We start from the raw sequence: 21,721 nt of genomic DNA, 5'->3' as shown, positions 1-21,721 counted from the left end.
TTTAGAAACATTTACTGCTGTTATATGTTAAGACATATAGATATATTCTTTATTTGTATGCTCCTTCAAAGAAAAAGGTGCAAGATTCCTTGCTCCAGACATTCTTTGACTGGTATTAAAAATGCAGCTTACTCTTCAATAAAGGTGTAGACATGTAATAAGTCAGCAGTCTGTCTGGAATATGTGGTGGTCACATGTTGAGATCTCTTGATTCAAAAGCATATGAGGTTTTAGGTGGTTATACTTAGCCTGAGGCTAAGATGCATGATGGTACATTTCCAATGTAAATGAGACCCGAGAGGAAAGAGATTCCATTAACTCAGAATCAGTTCCCAGAGTCATGCAGACCTATATCTAGGCACTTGTCATTGGTAGGAAATGCGCTCAATTTCAAACACAAGCTAATTTTTTCAGTGATGAGAAACCCCAGAAATTCTTAATTTCTCTTTTAGAGTAGCTTTAATATATTTTTATCACTGCTTTCAAAGAGCAAGCAAGGTCAGGATTTGAACAATACTGTAGAAGTGTCAAAATGTCCAAAATAAGGTGAATCCAGTCAACTCATTTGGAGGAGGAAGTGTTGCAGAAATCACATGCATAATAATAAGTGATCCTACAGTAATCAGTGAGGTATAAATGCCTAAACAAATAAAGCTGAGCAAGTACGTACATTGGGACACTATTGCTTTTCAAAAAACAGAATTTGAACAAATTAAGAAGCTTGACACAAAGTTATTCAGATTAAAATAAAATGAATAACTTACTGTGGCAGAAAATTTGATCAGTGTGTTGTCACACATTCCACATCTTTTACCTGGCACTTTCTATGATAGAAAATGAACTTATTGCTTCTGTAAAATGGAAATGTCTGATTTATGTGTTTATACTCTTCTATCAGGATCACATCCTCATGGGTATGAGGAGAAATGGCTCAAAATCATAAAAGCACCATTAAGGTTAAATCAGGTGATGGAATTTGCAGGGGGCCAGAGGTAGATGATGAGGCACTGACAGACATGAAAAAAACATAAAACAGCACTTTACTGGAAGAGAAAGCGCACTAGTTTGATCTGGCTTCCCAGTGTCTGTGTAGATCAGGGGCTTCAGTGGGGCTTTTTGGCACTTTTAGCTAAAGCTGATTCAATCAGCTATTAGATAAAAGTGCTAAAAAGCCGTGCTGAAGCACAAGATCTATACAGACATTGGGCCAGCTGGGTTAAACTAATGCAGTGCCTCTTCTGAGCATGCACTTTGCTTGGTTCAGGGGCACACCAAGTTGAAAGTAAAGCTTTGTTTTTGTTTTTGTTTTGTTTTGTTTTTCACATCTGTAAGCAGCTGTTTAAGAGTTTGAATTTGCAAGTTATTGTACAAGGAAAATTAGGACTTTTTTATAGTCCTGATGGAGAGAGAGAAACATACAGATTATATATAATAATGAGATTGCTCTAACCTGGTGGTGAAAATTGAAATTCAGGGAAAAAAATTGTCATAGTCCAGGTAAGGAAAAATAGTGTTAGGAATCAGTTTCCTTTTTGGTGTCCCACTAACCTGAAGATGAGATTTAGAAATTAATTTATCATTCCCAAGCTTTTTGTAGGATTTTCAGTGTGTAGTGATTTTCAGCACTGACTTCATGTAATTTCCCATATCGCACAACAAGAATCAGTTTAGTCCATTTACATTGCAGGGACCTAGTTTTATTGGTCCTTACCATTGAATTGCATTTAGCATAATTATATTACGTATTTTTCTGTACTATATCACCAAAATTGATTCATATTACTTTGAAGAATACTACGACAATACTCAAGTCCCCATTATTTTTGGTTAAACATGTATTTATTTTATTTAAGGAAGAGTTTCAAAGGTTGAAGAGACAAATTACTTGTAGATAATTGGTAATTAATGAAATTTTAATGGTAATTAGTATGATTACATAATGTTCAATACTGATTTAAGTCAATAAACAAAACTAAAATTTCCTGAAGGTATTATTTGTGTAATGGCTGACAGACTAAAATAGGTTTTGCAGCCAGATCCAAATCACCTCTATTTGGAAAATGCAGCACCTAAAATATAGGTTCCTTGTCCTGCTTAGGGTAATCAGCATAATCAGAGTTAGGTACCTCTGCTTTCTGTTGTGTGACCTAAGTTACTTGTTTCAGGGGTATAGGTTGTAGATATGTTGGTCAAAGGACGTAGCCAGACAAGGTTTTTTGGGTAAATCTGATATCTTTTATTAGAGCAACTCAAATAGGTGGAAAAATTCTTCTTTGAAAGCTTTTGGGTACAAATACCCTTCATCAGGCTGAGGAAGTATGTTTGTGCTCTTCCTGGATGGCATGAATACATCTTTACTGACTGGCTTTCTTGCATGCATACTTGCCTCTGGCAGCTTTACTATTCATTCTATCAGGAAGAGCACAGAAGAGTATTTGTACCCAAAAGCTTGCAAAGAAGAATTTTTCCAACTGTTTGAGACGGTCTAAAAGATATCAGATTTACCCAAAGAACCTTATCTGCCTAAATGACTTGAGTACTCAGTGTGGAAATGCCTACTATTAGGCAAGTACTGCCTCTGGAACTCTGATTCTACTTGGGCCTCTTGAAACTACTGTCATAATAGTAGTATTTGTTATAGATGGCTAGTCTTGATAACACTCTTAATTCTTTTGCTCTTAGAATTTTTTCCTGTCTACCATTCTTGCAGCCAGGAAAAATACTAATGTATTTACTTTGCAATTAGGCTCAACTTTGCAAGAGCAACATACTTGTTCCTTTTATGAAATATTTCCTAAATGATCAACTTCATAATTTGAAGCTAATCCCCAAGAACTGTATCTGAAACCTCTTTCTAATCTTCCATCAAAAGATTCTGATCTGATTTCTTCTTTGAATCTGCAATTTACATATATTTTTGTGTACTGTATTCCAAAATGCCTTTTAGACCTACTAACTTCAGGGATTTTGAAATTTGTTTTAAAAGAAATAAATAAAGAATGTCTTTATCAGATTTGGAACTATTTTTAATATAATGGACTTTCTTATTTTAGCATCTCTAGGCTTCGGAAACTGCTCAGCTGCTATGACCCAAATGAACCAGTTTTTCTTGGAGAACGTTATGGCTATGGATTGGGAACAGGAGGGTATAGTTATATCACTGGTGGAGGAGGGTAACTTATTTTACTTGTAGTTTTATTGATATCTAAAGTAATCATTATTTAGATGCAAATGTTTGACAGTCAATACTGTAAATCACATAAGTCATTTACTGACATAATAGAAAGTAGTGACAATCAAAGGAAGAGATCTGTATGACTGTTTGTTGGTTTGTCCCAGGTTGTAAATCAAATTATGCTCTTTTTATCTTGTTTGGTTTTGTTTTTCTAATGTAAGCTCTTTTTGATATGCAGATTGTTATGCAAGGGATTAAGTGCTGGTCTGGATGGAAGATGGTTTCTTATTCAGATAGGTCGCTGTAGGCAGATTTTTCCAGTCGTTATGTTTGAAACTCATGGATTTTCAATGGGGTTTGTTTGTAGTTTGATTTATAAGAAGTATATGCATCATTATTTATTTGTTAGATCTCTGTGCTGCCTTTCCCAAAAAATGGGAAGGGTGGCTAACAATAAAAGAAGGAATAATTCATGCATTCAGAATAAATATTAAATAAGTTATATAAGCTATATAGTATGAACTTCCAATTTAACCTTGCTGGTTCAAGGTCTGCCCAAATAAAGAAAAGTCTTATGGCACTTCCTGAAGATGTCCAGCTTTGGCTCTGTAGATTACAAGTGAAAGGGAGTTCCATAGCAAATGAGCTAGGGCTGTGCAAAGCTTCAGGTGCTGATTCAATTCGGAGGAGATTCGGCCCAATTCAGTCACTGAATCTCTGAATCTGAATTGAATTAGGAAACCAATAAAAAGGTCTAAATCAATGTGAAGCTCTCCGAATCGATTCGGAAAAGTTTCAGAGAGCTTCGGAGATTGGGGCAGTCCCCACTCACCGCTGCAGGGGACTGCACCCATGCTCTGTGCTGGTAAGTAGGGGGCTGGAGGAGGGGGGAGGGGACCAGGGGGGACCCCTGCCAGGCCCCATCCCCTGACCCCCGCCTGCTCTCCCAGCCCCATCAATGGTTGCCCCAGAGTCCCGGCACTTAAAAAAAAAAAACAACAAAAAAAACCAAAAAAAAAACCCCTGCACATACCGGCTGCTAATAGGTGTGGGGGCTGATCCGCATTGCCCCATGCTTGGGGGGGTTCTGCCCCAAGTCCCCATCCTCCTGCACCTGCTCTCCCAGCCCTGTCAATGACTGCCTCACCTGGCCCCAGCTCCCAGTTCTTTTAAAAACAAACAAAAAAAGCCCTGTACTCACTGGCTGCTGCAGTGGCTGCCAGGGCTCCTGGGGGCTCATGGCAGCACAGGGCACTGGGGGGGCAGTGGGGATTGCTCCCTCACCTGACAGCAACCAGTGAGTGTGGGACTTTTTTTTTTTTTTAAGAGCTGGGATGCTAGGGCTGGTCGGGGTAGCTATTGACAGGCCTGGGAGAGCAGACAGGGGATGGGACCTGTTTGATTCAGCCGATTCAGCAGCGGCCGAATCTCTGAATCAGATTTGGCCGAATCGATTCAGGACAGTGATCTGAATCACTGAATTGAATCACTGTCCCCCGAATTGGCAGAATCTGAATATGAGGTGAATACTAGCTACTGCGCACAGGCCTAAAATGAGCTACTACTGAGAATGCCCTCTTTTTTGCAAGAGAGCTTGGTGCACAGATGATACTTTAGGTGGTTGCTCTCAGTGGACTTTAGGGGTCAAGGGAAGATATGGGAGAAAGTGGTCCCTTAGTTACATAGGGCCCAGTCAATTTAGCTTCATCTAAATAATATCGATAGGCCCTATTACTTGTGGTTCTGTGTCCATCTTGCTGCTTTAAGGCAAATTACAAGGGCTATGAATTTATTTATCTCAACAAGTTAAAGTATAAATAATTATTTTTCTTGTTCTGAATGTACTTATACTATTTAGCATTCCTGTTCTCCATGAACAAAATAATGTATTAACTCATTAAACTGGTCCTTTCTCCATGAAGAGCTTACTTGCATTTTTATTGTCTCCCATACCATTAGAATGTATTCATCATTCTTAATTAGACAGTTTACCGCTTCCATTAAAAACATCTTTTGATGCTGGAGTACTTGCTTCAATTTTTAAAATATTTTTATTATTTACTTGGATTTTTTAAATTTTACCATCTCTATCCATCAGAGCTCTTTCATATTCAGTTCCAGACAGAAAAAATATATAGCATAAGCTTACCTTTGCTTCATATCCCTGTTTTTGAGGGTATTGGTTGGAAGGCAGTAACTCAAATTAAGATCCTCATGATCAATTTGACCATGCCCATTCTGCTAGCATCTGTTTGGTACATTTACCAAATTTGTACAGATGAGATTCACAGCCACACGCATGGTTCTGATGATAGGAAATGGTCTTTGTAAATCAAAGTTCTCAGTAGAGTTACTCTTTTGCTTCCAGTAATATTATTTGTCATGGTATTTTTGCCCTGTTTATTTTACTCTTTGTATGGCAGATTTGCCTTAAATGTGCACTGCTAACTCAAAGCCTTTCACAGTATTAATCTTGACGATTCAAAGACTTTTCCTTGACTTTTGTCTTGATGTCAGTGTTAGCATGCTGGGTTCCATTTAAGGATCGTGCTAAAGTAATGAGTTCTTGGGGAGGGTTGGGATAGCTATCTCAGAGTCTGATGAATCTCCTTGATGTTGTTTGTAGCAACTAGATTGTCAGATATGTTGATAGGTGGAATTACAGGTTTTGCCTGAAAAGGAACAGCTGTGGAATGTTAAGCAGGAGGGTTTATTCTTAGTTATAGAGCTCACAAATGCCATGAGACTTCTGTGCACCAGCTGCTATCAGAGCCTTGTTCTTTGATGGCATCCATGCCTTGAATCAGGGGTTGTCAATGTTTCAGGAGTGGCAGGCCAAAATAATGCAGCTTAGTCCATGGGGGGCTGCCACCACCACTTTTCTCCCACCAGAATAAGATGTTGACCCATTAAGATTTTCCATAATTAAGTGAATTGAAAAAAAAAATAGCTCTTTAACTAAAATAATTATTTTTCAGAAAAAGTCATATCACGAAGCCAAGACTGAATGCTCTCTTTTCAAATTGTGTAGTGTCCAAGTAGTTTGTGCCAGTGTATGACGCTTCTGGTTATAATTTTATTGCATCAAGCACTATTTAATTCATGAACATTATTTATAATTTAGTAATTGCATTTTTATAACTTTTCATTTGTTTGTTATTTAGGATGGTTTTCAGCAGAACAGCAGTCCAGAAACTACTTGCTAGTAAATGCCGATGCTACAGCACTGATGCTCCTGATGATATGGTCCTTGGAATGTGTTTCAGTGGTTTAGGAATCCCCATAACACACAGTCCACTCTTTCATCAGGTAAGAGCGCCTTTTTTGCAAGTATTTGAAAACTGGTATGTATTTAATTGATTTGCTTATTTAAAGTGCACTCTAATTCTTTAAAAAAAAACTTTACAAATTGGACCAATGTCCAATAATTATAAGCTTTCTCAAATGTAAACATTCCCACTACAGTACCCTGTCTACTCAGCTCTATCACCCAGGGAAAGCTAGATAAAAGAACTTCCCCAGCTATAGGGAAACTGGCCACAGCAAAAAGTCATAACGTTTGAAGAGGTGGAGGAGCACAATTTATTTTTGCTATCAGAAATTAAAACCTTTCATCCATTGGAACTGAAGGAAAAAGGAGAATGCTGTTTAAATGTTTCCAAACTGTCCATATTTTGGAAAGTTGAAAATGGTATATAGAAGAGAATTCTTGACTCGCATCTGGTTTATAAATTTAGCTCATAGGCATGCTATCAGTTTACTCAAATATTTTTATGGTTTAGTTAATCTATAAGTAAAACTGTTCACACAGATGTTATTTTGGCCTCCAGAATGCTAATATTAAAACATTGCAAAGTTTCCATTACTTGTAGAGCAAAAGTTTGTATTCTGAACATTTTTGCAACTTTTATAAGAATAGATCAGTAGACATTTTAGATTTATTTTAGATCACTGGTAAGTGACTTTTTGATTTGTCCAGTTTTTGTATTGTAATGTATTGATTCAACTTTTTCCTTCCTCAATCAGTTGCCTTCCTAATATTATGTAAATCAAAATATCAGTTGGCATTTATGCTAGTACTTTTGTTCCCTAAAATTAATTGCCGCTTGCGCTAGATTTCTAACTAAGGTGTAAATATCTCAATTATATAGGGCCAGACTGCAACCCATTCCATATAATGATACTAAGCAGCAAGGAGGCTCAGAGCGTACCTTCTTTAGCTATACTGCATTGTACCATTAAAACCACAGACGTGAATTAAAGGGGGAATGAGTCTGGTCCTCCTTACCCATTGATGTTGTTTAAACAAGAACATTAGGAACACACATTATAGTAAGTATAGTTAGACCCAGGAGCAGCAAGGAGTTTAAGTAGCAAATATTACTCCATCACATTTCCCTCACGTTTCTCTAGGGCAGCACAACAACTCTGCTTTTAATTTGGGCTAGACTGCAGATTGATAGTCTATCTCATCCTGCCATCATCATTTACCTGAGTAACAGCTAGCCAGCACAAATTATTTTTATACTCTTCCATAGAGATATTGTTTCTACATACGCATATTAAATTAACCTACCATACACTAAAAACAATAAAAACACACATTTTAAACCCATATGTGTAAGGTGCACCTTCATACATTTATTTAGCAGCTTCCAGCAAAGATAATATGGAGGCAAGAGCAAGTGGTGCAAAAAGAATTACCCACTAAGGAAAATGTGGCTGCAAATGGACTGTGTCAGGGCTGTAATGAAGCATGAAGTACAGCTTTTGGCAAGGATTTTAATTACAGTTGTAGAAGTAATGCAGAGGAGTTGCAAGAAGAAATTTTGCAGTGACATGTTAAGAACATTTCCATTCTGAGTCCACTTTTGACATCTCCCATTGAGCTGTTGCCAAAACCTCCTTTTAGCTCAACATTTCCCATACTTAGACTTCGGTCACTGGCAACGTTTTGGGTTTTCTTTAGTGAGAAATTTTAGGTGGGTTGCACACCCTTCCTTTCGTCCCCAAGTATTATGACTTTCAGCAGGTTTCCTGATGGTTTGTGCTTAGTATTATAGATTTTCTCAACTCCTGTATTTACTGGTATAGAACCTGGTCTCAAAAAAGGCAGTACTTTTTCTGAGACTCTTCATTGACCAAACTAGTCATTATTTAAAGAGATGATGATGACCCCCCCTGGGATTGGTATAACGTTTTTCAAGTTTAGGTCTAAGGGAATTTTAATAGAACAGTTAGAAATTAAGGGCACAAGTATTTCTTAAATTCTGCGCCACAAAATGTATAAGATTTGAAGTTGCTTTTTGGCTTAACCTTCATTTTCTATTTGAAAGTAGGTTTCTGCACAGAACACCAAGACCATTTGGCAGTTCTTTACTTCACCATTTTTCCATATTACAGATGAACTACATTTATTAAATGTAGGTACATCCTCATTGATTGAAAGAAAACCAAGACATTCACAAATTTTATATCTTCAAATTTGTTATTAAACAATGATATTAGAAAACTGACTGTTTGGATGTATGCTAAAATTAAGGAAACAGTTTGTATTTGAAAAATTGTATGTCACCACATAGTTTGTGACACTGTTATTAATATGTACAGAGGTACAGTTAAGATTGCATGGGCTTTTCTTTGCCTTTATTCATTGTTGAGGGAAGAACACAGTAATAACTCTCTCGGTGACAGTTCTCATGTGTCACAAACTGCACTGTCCAGACACAAAATAGAAATCTATAACTAATGGCCCCTACACAGTTTTACTACATACTCACAGAAATCCATTTATAAATATTAATTGCACTTAAATTTTTCAAAAAAGTAGGAAAAATGAGAATTTGTTTCAAAATGTTCAGTCATTCTAATATTATAAAAGCCTAAGTATGTCTGTCCGTAACGCTTTATTTGCACTCTGATTGTTTGTCTGAAAACAGAGCTGGCCTTGTCCTCCGCGACTAACTAAAGTTAGTCCCATGTCAGTCCATACACAGCTTTAATGCGCCTTAATGTGTCTACACACACGTTAATGTGCCTTAGCTGTTCATGCCTAATTTGATGCCTAATTTGCAGGTATCAAATTGAGGTACGCGTAGCCTAAAATTGCCATTTTTAAGGTGCATTAAGGGCCTGTATGTGTAGATGCATGCCTTTAATGTGCTTTACATAGGATTAAAGTGCCTTAAATGAGCATGTATAGATGCACCTGTACAGTCAGAAAATAACTAGAAAAATGTGCTTTCTGATTTGACATTTCAGATGATATCTGGAAAAATATCTGAAATAATGCTTAAAAGGTGCAAGTAAGAAGGAACTGAACTCAACCTTCAGATTTGTAGTGAGGGGTATTTAAATCTTTTTTTTTTTACTCGGAAATGGAGGAAATTTAATTGTAAGGGTTTGGTCTGTTAAGGGCAACTGCCACTACAGCTGTGGCTGCAAAGGCTCTTGGTAGAGATGCAATATATGGTGACAGAAGGGGTGTTTCTGCCAGCTTTACTACTACTTCCTGAGGACCAGAAGCTCTGCTACCAGATGCCTCTTCAGTTAGCACACCTGTCTCCAGAGCGTGGGTTTTGCTGCCTCAGCTAAGGGGCATGCTATTTCAATCTCTGAGCTGACCTAGCTGTTATGGTAAAACTTGGGTGTTAGGCGTGGCCTAAATCACATTGAACAAGAAACCCAATACAGTCCATTTGCAGAATATAACTACACTTTTATATAGTTATTTGTAACAACTTAAAAGTTGCTGACCAGAAATAGCTAAGAGAGGGAATAGAACAATCATTGAATGTAAATTAAAGTGTATATACTCTGCAAAAAAGGAGGAAAAATAGTGATCAAGTTATTATATCCTGAGACCTGCATGAAAAAAACTGTCTTTTTTGTTGTCTTTCCTCCTCCTCTATTTTTTCTGAAGTTTCATTTGTTTGACTTCCCCAACAGCTTCATGCATTTTACCACACAGCCCTTTACACTGTGGTGGCTCTCCCAATTGCATTCTTTTAAGTCACCTCTTGTCATACAAATCCTTCTCCGAGTCTCTTCTGTGATGGTTACAGAAATGCTGCAAATCATAATTACTTCACAAAAAACTTGTCTGAGCCATCAAGGTATGCAATGTGCATGAAGTCTGTAAGTTAAATGGATGTTAAAAAAGGCACTTTAAATTCTGTGTGCCCCCATGCCAAGCCCAGTGCATGGCCAGAAGCATCACATTAGTTGGACCCAGCTCGCCCAACCTCTGTATAGATCAGGTGCTTCAGCGGGGCTTTTTTGGCACTTTTATCTAATAGCAGATTTAATTAAGAAGCCCTTCTGAAGTGCCTGATCTATACAGATGCTGTGGAGCTGGGTCCAACTAACATGCTGCCTCTTCCAGTAAAGTGGTTTTTTTGTTTGTTTTGTTTTTTGTTTCCCCATGTCTGTCAGTACCCATAATGTAAAGTGATCATAATAAATATTCCTTCCTTTGTGTAATTGTATGTGCACATACACATTCCCTTGTGTATTCTTGCATGTGGGTGTAATCAGCCCCCTTGTGTTTTAGCTCACTGAAGAGTTCCCTGCGAGTCCAAGCTGGTCTTCTGCCATACTTGTTGGTTTTTTACACATCAGGATGGTTTTTTTCTGGGCCCTTAGTAAGGTTTCCTTAAAGTACAACCAGCTGTCCTGGACTCCTTTCCCCCTTGGACTGGCTGCCCAAGGGATCCTGCACATCAGTTTCCTGAGTGAGTTGAAGTCTGGTTTTCTGAACTCCAGTGTCTTTACTCTGCTGCTCTCTTTCCTTTTTTTCCTCAGGATCCTAAACACAATCATCTCACGGTTGCTGCTGCCCAAGTTGCTATCCATTTTTACATTCCCAACCAATTTGTCCCTGTTTGTAAGCAGATCAATAGCATGGCCCCTAGTTGGCCTCTCCAACAATTGCACTAGGAAGTTGTCCCCAGCACTCCCCAAAAACCTCCTGGATTGCCTGTGTATTGCTGTATTGTGCACCAGCAGATGTCAGGGTGATTGAAGTCCCCCATGAGAATGATCATCTTGATCTCCAAAAAAGCCCTTACACTTGGCATCATAACACTATTACCCACACAGAACTTTGTTGTACTGACATCTGGGGTCTTACCCTCTTATGCAGCATGGGTCTTCTGACCCTGGGGACTGTAGCCACCATTTGATTACCCTCAGTGTTTGGGTCATACAGGATATCCTGCAGTCTCTTAAGTTTACCTCTATCAATCCACCCTTAGACTTCAGGACCTCCTGTCTTTCATGGCCAGTCTTTTTGAGAGGAGGCTAGAGAGCTCTCTTCTTCCTCTAGCACTGCTTCTCTACCTGGCCCCTTCACAGGAAGAATCAGAAGACTTCCAAGACTTGCTAAGGTTTCTGGCCAAAGATAAACAGCTTTGCCCCAAAGAGCTAGTTGAGACACCAATCCATTTGCTAGTCTAATGTTTCCAGAGTGACTTCGCAGTCCCTTGTTTTCTGTATCTCTTGTTGAGGCAAAAGTTCCTATTTTGTCGGATCCAGCCTTATGGGAGGGCTTCACCAGCTTCTTTTTTCTGTGCTACCACTTCTTCTCATACTCATCTGTTGGAGCCACCAAGAAATAGTCTGAGGTTCCAAAGATCTGCCTTTCACCATGATCCTTCTACAGGACTGGGGCTTTGACAGTATGGTCAGGAAAGAGGCACTTGACTTCTAGGACATTTATTTCCATACCACTCTTTAGCCATGTCACAAAAAAAAAGGCTTACCAGTGGGAAAAACTGTTATCATTCCCATTATCAGAACTTTTCCCAGTATCACCTTCCATTTGATCTCTCTACAGCTATTACTTTGGATTCATGTCCAGCTAGTTGATGAGCACTGCTTTAGAGTCATTCACATAAGAGAAGGTGTTTTACCATTACTAAGAAGAGAATGGAAGTTGCTAGTTCTTCAAGATGTCCACATACCATTTGAGTACCACCCTCCTTTCCCTCTTCCTTAGGCTCTCTTCCAATTTACCAGTTGAGGAAACTGAGGAGTGGTGTCTGTGTGCTCCAACCTTTTTTCCCTTGGTGTAAAGGGATGAACTGGGACAGGACTTGGCCACACTCTTCAGGTAGTGCCTGACAAGTGCCCAGCACCTACACGTGTAAATGTGTGTAGACAATCCATTTTGAAGAACTATGGTTAGTTGTAAGTAACTTTTATTTTGAAATGAGCATTGCATGGATGTATTGTTGTAACCTTGTTTTGCCTTGATTCTATTTTCCTTATCTCACTTATTAATTTAGGTCCTGATTCTGTAACCTGTTTCAGAGCTTCTTTGAAGCCATGGGCCTTCATATGGACATAGGCCCCACACTCAGGTTCTGGGACAAGGACTATGCATTTCTATTTCTTTCCATAAAATACCCATCACACGCAATAAAAAGTAACTATTCAGGTTAATGTTAGTTGTATAGTGTAATTGGATCCCAAAAGACTGGAGAGAAGGGGGAAATGGAAGGCAGTTAGGAGAGGAGTATAGTTTAAAAGGCATGCACATATAAAGCCATCTGATCCATGCTAAATGATGCAATTAAAGCAAATAGCTATTAAAGTGAATTTTACTACTTTAAAATTATCCAGGCCGCAGAAGCTTTACATACATTTCAAAGTAAACAAACTGTTCTCCCCATTACAGGAAATTTTTTGTCAGCCTCATGGGACAGTATTTCAATAACTGTCATTGTGAGGTTCTGTAAACATTTAAGGTAATGGAAATCAAAGGTGTTCACCAAGATTGGCAATTTCCAAGAACTTAAAGGACTTAGACTCCTTCATTCTTCAACTGAACTTTTAAAATAAGCATATTTATAGATACAGTATCAAAGGAAATAAATTCCAGGAACAGATTGTTAATATTAAATTATATTGCCTGGTTTTGTAAATAGAATGTACAGGTCACAAAATGAGAAAGCAATGTATAGAGTTCATTAATTTACTACCACCAGGTGAAGTCTGCAGCATGGTGCGAATCAAGTTTTAATTTGTCAATGACTTAAAGGTGATATAAGAAAAGAATGAGCATATTATGTTACTATAAAAGCAGAGAAAATAGAAATAACTTCTTTAAGGCTACAAGGCATAAAATTTTGAGATCAAATTGTATTTAGAGTATAGGTATGCTTCTTTTGCTAATTTACTTGCACTGGCAACATTTAAATGTTTTTAACAGGAATCTCTGCAAATGCAACTTGTTGTTTTTAACATTAAACTGTCGCAGAAAAAAATAATACTCCTGTTGTATTGAAAAGCCAGCGACATACTGGATGATTTAAATTACATCTCTTTCAGTGCAGTAGATAACTGGTAACAAAGTCCAGATATCTGGCACAGGAGTTGCATCTTTTGTCTTCAGTTATCTTGTCACATCACAAGATCTTTATGTTTTAGCAATTAATCTTTAGGGTGGTAGGGTCTTGGATCATATTAACCAGCCACTACTAATAGTTCTGGCATCCAGCATCTTCTCTTCATAGAAACCAAACAGCCCAGAAAGGGGCATGGTATAAAATGTTTTAAAACTGAGGATGAAACAAGTTTCTAGGATTTGACCCAAAATTTCTTATCACATTAATATTTGTGCAAATTCTTCAGTGCAGGCAGCTGCTTGTCACATGGGGCTTATTGACCTCAAAAGGTAGACCAAATAGTCCATTTGGAAGTAGATCCTGCAGATTGCTCTAGGAGTAATAACCAAGCAAAGTAAAGTAAAACCACAGCACCCACTGACAATCAGCTGTGTAGCACAGCTTTCAGCCAATGTAATATCATGTGAAGTGGAAGGCTGATTACTTTAAAATGTGTTTTTAATTATATCCATTTATGCAAATCTGTGCTAAAAAGGTACTGAGGTTGCTAAGTCAAGTATGCAAAAGTTAGGAAGCTCTATAGTTCTAGTTGCCTGTGTAACTTTTATTCTGCTGCCATATATGTCCATCCTAAGTAGTGCATTCTTGATCTTACACTAGAGACATCAGTGGGAAAAGGATTTATTCCCTGAATGAGGCTGGAATCCTATGATAAAAATATAGATATATAATTGGTAGAGTTTGTGCCCTGGGGAGGAATCCCCTCAGCAGCCTCATACCCCAAGAAGTGGAAGAGGCTGCTGGTTGGGGGAAGGTGTTGGTGCAGCCAGAAGCTTTGGGATTAATGTGGCAGCTGGTGCTGATTCCCATCCCAAGGGGCAATTTAAAACCCTGAATTTGGTAAGTGGGTGCAGGGGGCAGGTGAGAGGGTTTAACCCCCTGGGGGTCTGCACTAGGAGTGAAGCTGATGAACAGACTCCTTGCCCCTGCTCTCCCTGCTGCTGGAGCATAGAGCCCTGCTGCCTCCCAGAGCATCTACCCTGCTCACCCATGCTCAGTTATGCTATTGGAGCAAAATAGTATGTCAACTTCTAGTTAAATATTGTATCCCATCACATATGCAGAAGAGGGAAGGTTTAAGGTTACAATGGCAACTCTAACTGTCAAAGGCTTGAATGTGCAAGTGAAATAACTTCCTCTCTTTGTATTATTTTGTACTAGTTATTACGCATTTCCCAGATTTATCTTTAAAAAGTTTTTAAAATCCCTCATCCTCTATCAGCATCAGCAGTGTTTTGAAATCTGTACGTCAGGCAGAAGTTTCAGACTTGGACCACTTGAGTTGCAGGTTGACAGACCTCTGGAGTACTCCTATATCGGGGTGGGCAAAATACAGCTTGTGGGCTGGATTCAGCCAGTAGCAGGTTTTTGTCCAGCCCAAGGCAGGTCCCTCAGTCCCCTGGCACAGTCCAGTCATGGAACTTCCTGCTACCCCTGGGCACACAGCGGTATTGGGGTGGCTCTGCAGCTGGACTGCCTTTCTAGGCAGCCTGGGCGTGGGGGTGGTTCCTTCTGGCTGCCACCTCCAGTGGCCTCAGCCCCACGGTACCTCCAGGGACCTGTACTGCACAACCCTGACCCCATGCATCCTGCACCTGCTCTGGCCTCACTTGCCCAGGCTCAGCAGTGGCAGTGCAGGACAAAAGCTGCTACTCAGCATGGGAGGGAAAGCGGCCCCTCCCCATCCCACTGCTGGCAGTTCCCTGTTACAATTGCCCAGAGCCCATGCAGGGCTGCCCTGCATCTCCACTGCCAGTGCAGAGTAGATGCAGGGCATCCCTACACAAGCTCTGGGCAGATGCAGTAGGAAACAGCTGGCAGTGGGAAGGGAAGGGGCTGCTTTCCCCTGCGCTGAGCAGCAGCTTTTGTCCCACGCTGCTGCGGGTGATCCTGGAGCAGGTGTGTGGGGTCAGGGCTGTGCAGCATGGGTCAGTGCTGGTACTGCAGGGCTGGGGCCAGCAGTGGTGGCAGCCAGAAGGAGCCACCCCTGCCTGGGCTGCCTAGAAAGGTAGTCCAGCTGCGGAGCAGCCCCAGCCCTGCTGTGTGCCCAGATGGCAGCAGGATGTGCCACGGGTGGGTGTTACGAAGTGGGCCAGGTCAGGCCTGAGCCCAGGTTCCGGCTGATCCATTCTGGCAGGGGTGAGTCCGAAGTGAGCACCAGGTGCACTAGGGCTGCATACTGCTGGCAGTGGAAGGGGAAGGTGCTGACCAGCTCAAGGGGGGCTCAGGGGGAGGGTCCCATGCACACCCCACCGTACCCACAAAACCTCACCCTCAAACCGTACAACCACACCCTCCCCCCCACACAATCACACACTCACAAACACTACACCCGCCCCCACACACACCCTTCCACACATGTGCACCTCTGTGGGGAACCCTGCTCACTGCTGTGCACACACACATGTACCCACACCACCACATCCACGCGCACCCGTCTCCACTCAACCCCAGCCACCCTCCACCTCCACACTCCCCATATACCCCATACCCACCCACACACACACACACACACACACACACACTCATCCTCACTCCACCCCACAAACCTCCCATACCACCCCCACAACCTACATACACACACACTCACATCCACCACAAACCTCATACCCACCCACCCATACCCCCACAATATACAAGAGTAAGATTCGTTTTGAGCTATTATGCAATCACCTCTGTATATACCACACAAATGCACACAAATCAGGACAAAACTTTTAAAAAAAATAAAATTAAAATGGTATTGTCAATGTTTGATTTTGTGTGTGTGTGTGAATACACACACACAAGATGGCAACCCCCTTTCCAGTGGGGATCAATATTGTGGCATGAGAACCATTAATAATGGAAAGTGGCATGAGAACCATTAATGGAGAGTGTTGAGTGATCTGAATGTAGAGAGTGTCAGTGTTCTCAGTACATCATAAAAAATGTGATTGAAAACATAGTATACAGAGTCAAGGAACTATTCCAGCTGTTTTTCCTTTATATTCATGATTCAGTTGTTATTTATGACCACTTTCAGTTGGGCATCAGGCCTAAGTTTATTCTTTCTGAAACTGGAGAGCCTAGAAAGCATGATGATTGCTATCCTTAAAAGTTATTGATGCTTGAGTGCAGATCAATTCATGGCATTTGATATTGTGGAATTGTAGAAAAATACATTGTAATGTTACTGTTGCATTACAGCAGTATTATATTAATGATATCAGAATTTTTGCCATCAGAGAGATCCCTTGACTTTCAACAAGTGAGAACAGTATTTTTGCTTTATGCTCCCAATATAGGCACGGCCAATGGACTATCCAAAGGACTATCTTTCTCACCAAATTCCAATATCTTTTCACAAACACTGGAACATTGATCCAGTGAAGGTGTATTTTACATGGCTTGCACCAAATACAGAAGATTCCCTTAATGGAAAGAAACACAAACATCCTAAGGAAGATTTATAATCTGCAGAAGAATTTAAATATTAACATACTGCAACTTTGGGATGGGGAGAAACTACTGCAGTTTTGTTGTTGTGTTGTATTTGTATCGTCTGTCTGTTCCTTGCCTAGAACAAATCTAATGTTTCAATCCAAATAGAGATTGATGTATATGTAGATGCGTGTTGCACTTGTTAGAAAAATAAGTAATCAACTTGATTTTTTTCCCATTTGAGGGGTTCTTTTTGGAAATCTCTTATGGATTTTGAGTTTTGTAACCATTTTTATTCCACTGAATTTAACATTTACTTAGAGGTCAAGTCCAGTATTTTACCTGTTTTGTTTTGCGTTTTTCAGACACCGGCAATTCATGTTTCTGTTTTTCCTCACTGTCTAATAGTAGCCTAAATTCCACACTTTGGGATCTGATCCTAAAAAGTACTGACACTTCTAGCTCCTGCTGACTTCAACAGAACTGAAGGGTTCTAGGAACCCCTTTGCATGAGCTCCTCTTGAACAAGAACAAGGCTAGCAAATGTTTGAATTATTATGGGTATGGAGGGAAGACTCTAAATACTGTACTTGATATTGTTTTTAAGTAAAGACCTTGTACATTCATGGGCTAAATGAGGATCTTTTTCTGAGTTCTAACACCTGTTGTAACTTTAACAGTTTAGCATTTATAAATAAATACCATATAGGGAATCCAAAGTAAATGAAGATTAGGGGTTCTTAAACTAGTCACAAGGTGTCACTATTACACCTTTGAAAACCTAGTGATCATATATCTATTTGGCAGTTATAAATGTTTGACTTAAGGAATTTTGAAAAACTGATGTTTTTGATATTTCTAATGTGTTCATCTCTGTGCTGTGTAGGTACCAAGCTAAAATACTTTGCAATATCCCTAATTTATATCACCAACAGTATAAGTAGTACAAAATAAATCTAAGCAAATTTTTATGCATAGTAACATGTAAAGAATGATGCCTATTTGATTTTTCTTTTTTTATTATTTTCTATATGTAATTCAGTTTTATAAAGGTATTTGTATAAAATCTGGCTTTAGTATGTTAAAACTAATTTTTCTACATTAACTCTCTTCTCTTTAAGACCACAGTATATGGTGCTTATATGCTTTCTCTAACTCTGCTTGCTTATATTGTGACCAAATACAGGGTCTTAAAGCCATATTGCTGAAGTTGTTTATCTGTACAAGTTTAAACTATCTTTCTGTAGTTCATCACTTGATTGAGTTCCAAAGTCATGCAATACTTACTCCAAGTCTAATGGGGAAGCAACTGGTTACTATTTCAGTAATTATGAAAGTATGCACATTTTTGTGAATGTAGCTTGTGGATTTTTAAGCATATACATAGTGAGTACATATAATGGATTAAAATAATGTTTAAACAGGAGTAATCCACAGTATGTATTTCTTCTTCCTTCCTACTTTCAGTGCCTTAAACAGTAGACATTTCTACTGATACCGGAGCTACATTTCTGGTACCATGGATGTATTGTTAATTGTGTTTACTGTTTAGAACTGTGTGAACCTAAATCTGAATAAAAACAGACTTGTTTAAATTTTGTGTGCCCTGTAGCTATGCTGCTTATCAGACCAAACACATTGGAATATGCAAGTCCTTTATCTGGTGCACCTTTTGGCAAATATGGCATAGAATGTTATTCAGCTAATGAAATGGATACCAATGTTGCAAAAAGACCAACTGCATTTACCTGAATCCAACACAACTTCGAATTTAAGATGATTGCCTAATTATTAAATTCCAGATGTGGAAAAGTGTAATTCTGATATACTTTTTCATGTCTAGAATCTAATTACTGGAGGGTCATACTACATTTATACCCTCTCCCCTCCATGGTGGGGAAAACAGCGGTGGTGGGGGAGGGCACAGAAACAGCCTGCTCCATGTCCTCCTGCCTGCCCCCCCACACCACTTGCCCTCTCTGCAACTGCCGTTTGCCCCCCTCCCCAACACATGTCTTTCCCTAGTGCGTGCTGTCTGACCCTTCCACCTGGCCACTTGCACCTCTGGTGCCTTCTTCCCCTGCCACTTGCTTCCCCCCCCCCACCCCTGGGTGTCTGCTTCCCTATTCCTGCTGCTCTTTACCCAATGCAACAGCTTTGGCTCCAGTTGTGGGCACAGAGCATATATGGCTCCCGCTCCAGCCCTAGCCAGGCACCAGTGGTGGCAGTGGCAACTCCCCTGCTGCTGCATGGTCTCCAGTGTGCTTCTCTTTGGCTGTACCATGCTATTTCCCCTGTGCTGCATACCATGTGGTCTCTCTCTGTTCCCATCCCCTGCAGCATGCAATCTCTCTGGGGTCAGAGCTGGCGCCAGAGCTGTAGTAGCCTTCTGTCCAGAACCATATTCAAATATAAGACAAGGGTTCTTTTTCCCTGTGTTGAATGGGGGAAAAAAGCCTTGGCTTGTCTTGGATATGGGTAAGTATGGTAAACGGTACAATCAGTGTTACTCTTTCTGGATCCTGATCTCTTTCCCCAGCCTTTTTGGCTGTGTAGTTCTGTGCTAATCCTAAAGGCAGAGCACAAACCGTGTTGGTACAGTGCCTATGGTCGACTGCGACTCTTAGATGCTACTGCAAAGCAATAAGCGTCATTATGGCTAGGGACAGACATTACACATAAACCGATTTAAGTGATCAGAAACTGGTTTAAACCTGTAACAGAACAGATGTTCAGTGCACATAAACCAGTTTGCAAATGACTGAAACTGGTTTGAGATAAGTCTGGTTGAATGTAGTATCAGATTTAACTAATTTGGGTCAAACTGGTTTATGTAATGTCTATCGTAGACCCCTTGCTGGTTTAAGTTAAACCAGACTCCCCCAGCATCCTGGCATGCTCTCTTGCCTGGGCGGGGCTTTGTTCCACAGCAGGGCTGGGCCTGCCCGTCTGCTCCCTGGCTGCAGGTCCAGCAGAGACTGTGGGCTGCTTCCCCCCTTCCCTTGCCCCTCCCTGCTAAGCAGGAATTTCCCCTTCCCCTCTGCCTCACTGAGGAGGTGTGTGTGTATTAGCTAGCAGACCAAATGCTGCCTACCATCTGTGCTGGAATCAACCAGTAGAATCAACAGGCAGGATCAACAGGTAGCTGGTAATAACTCTCTGTTGTTTTCTTAATGGGGTGATAAACATAGATATCAATTCCCTGCTGGGCTGCTCACTGCTGGGACCTGGCCACGCCCCCTCAGCTCAGCACTGAGAGGAAGGGAAGGGAAGGGAAGGCAGCTCTAGCACCCCCCAGCTTCTAACCTGAGCTACTGCAGGCATGCGGCAGCATGGCTGGGATGTCATTGCAGTTACACACCGGATCAGTTTAGCCAGGTTAGACTAACCTGCAAAGATTGAATCAATTAAGGCTCAGGCTTTTTGAATGTCTGTCCCTAGCCTACCAGGCTAGCACGTAAGGGTGTTAAGGCATAATCATTTTCCATGTCCCTGTTTGTAAGAACTCCTTCCAGAGCTGCACACAGAGCAGCTGTTTAAAGTCTCTGACTTCTCTTACCATTATCCCCACAATGGCTGTAAGCATGGTGAAGGGTAGAACTAGGGAAGATTGTTGCCAGTTCTGCACTTTCAGGTCTTAAGATTAAACAAATAGAAATGCCAGAGTGAGTTATGACTCAAACTAGATAGTGTGAGCAGAGAGCACTGATATCATTACAGGATTAGGGGGAAGTGGAAAAGGGAAACTGGATATAAAGAAATTATTTTAGAATAAAGGGGGATTGGGTTCTGAAAATCAGGGAAAAGGAAGACCCATCTTATTTTCCCTCCTCCCCCATTCTAATTCTGTGGTTTGTGTTATGCAGGTCAGACTAGATGATCTTAGTGGTCCCTTCTGATGTTACAATGTCTGGCTGCAATGCAAAAATTACTTCTTAGGCAGCTTTCAAAATCAGTAATCACCAAAACAAACAGCCATCTCCTCTGCCACCCTGACTCACGAAATAACCCTAAAGACATAATTACTGAGACCCAGCACTATCAGCAAAATCATTTACAAAAAGACAGAAAAGCAAAACATCCCTGGAGAAAAGATTCTGAAGTATTTGAGTCTTTCAAGCTTTTTCAGTTGTAAATTTGATGCAGAGGAGACCCAGAGGAAGTTACAGAGAATCATGGGAAACAAGATATAAATGAGACTTTCCATATTAAGTTCACTTTTACCTAGGGGACAAAGTGTGTTCTGTGAAATTTAAGCAGAAAATACTTAATTCCCTGAGACTGTATTAAAGCTGAAACAGAAGCAGAGGATTCTGAGAAGGAACAAGAGGCTTGATGATAGTTTGCAAGAGCAGAGAGAAAAAAGAGTTCGGGGCTTGGCTTTGTGGAAAATTAATGTGGGACTTCTGTCTGATTATTTTGACTTTTTTTTTTTTCAAATATTGAAAATAAGCCTGATAGTAGGAAAAAAATCTAAAAGTATGAGTGCCTTTGGTACAGCAGGACATCTGTATGCATACTCCATCTTAGCTGTGTTGCATACCTCTTGCCTCCCCTCCCCACCCGCACTAGCTACAAGGGAACAAGCTACAAGGGAATAGCCTGATCTTGTTACCTGTGGGAGATGTCAGGAGAAAAGCTTAGCAAATAGGTCTTGGTGCAGTTGGCTGCATCCCAGGAGAAGAACCAGACCTCCTTGCATGAGAGAGGCCTC

At 40.3% G+C, this 21,721-nt stretch overlaps 1 protein-coding gene across 7 annotated transcripts in view; it reads left to right on the top strand.

Moving 5' to 3' along the window:
• B3GLCT (beta 3-glucosyltransferase) overlaps window positions 1–18,602 on the top strand; it is a 127,845-nt gene extending 109,243 nt beyond the window's left edge. For 3 of the 7 annotated variants that reach the window (XM_059718635.1, XM_014595350.3, XM_059718797.1), the window contains 5 exons: window positions 3,054–3,173; window positions 3,414–3,530; window positions 6,340–6,484; window positions 8,515–8,598; window positions 16,872–18,602. In XM_059718635.1, coding sequence (XP_059574618.1) covers window positions 3,054–3,173; window positions 3,414–3,530; window positions 6,340–6,484; window positions 8,515–8,598; window positions 16,872–17,039 — 634 coding nt within the window. In that variant the 3' untranslated portion in view covers window positions 17,040–18,602. Of the gene's footprint in view, window positions 1–3,053; window positions 3,174–3,413; window positions 3,531–6,339; window positions 6,485–8,511; window positions 8,599–16,871 lie in introns of those variants that run through there. The other 4 variants (XM_059718655.1, XM_059718599.1, XM_059718742.1 and 1 more) reach the window with 4 other exon arrangements.
• The last annotated feature ends 3,119 nt before the right edge of the window (window positions 18,603–21,721 follow it).

This window comes from Alligator mississippiensis, chromosome 1, assembly GCF_030867095.1.
Source record: "Alligator mississippiensis isolate rAllMis1 chromosome 1, rAllMis1, whole genome shotgun sequence".
Taxonomy (NCBI): Eukaryota; Metazoa; Chordata; order Crocodylia; family Alligatoridae; genus Alligator; species Alligator mississippiensis.
The sequence above is the reverse complement of the archived record's forward strand: the minus strand, read 5'-3'. Positions and strand labels throughout refer to the sequence as shown.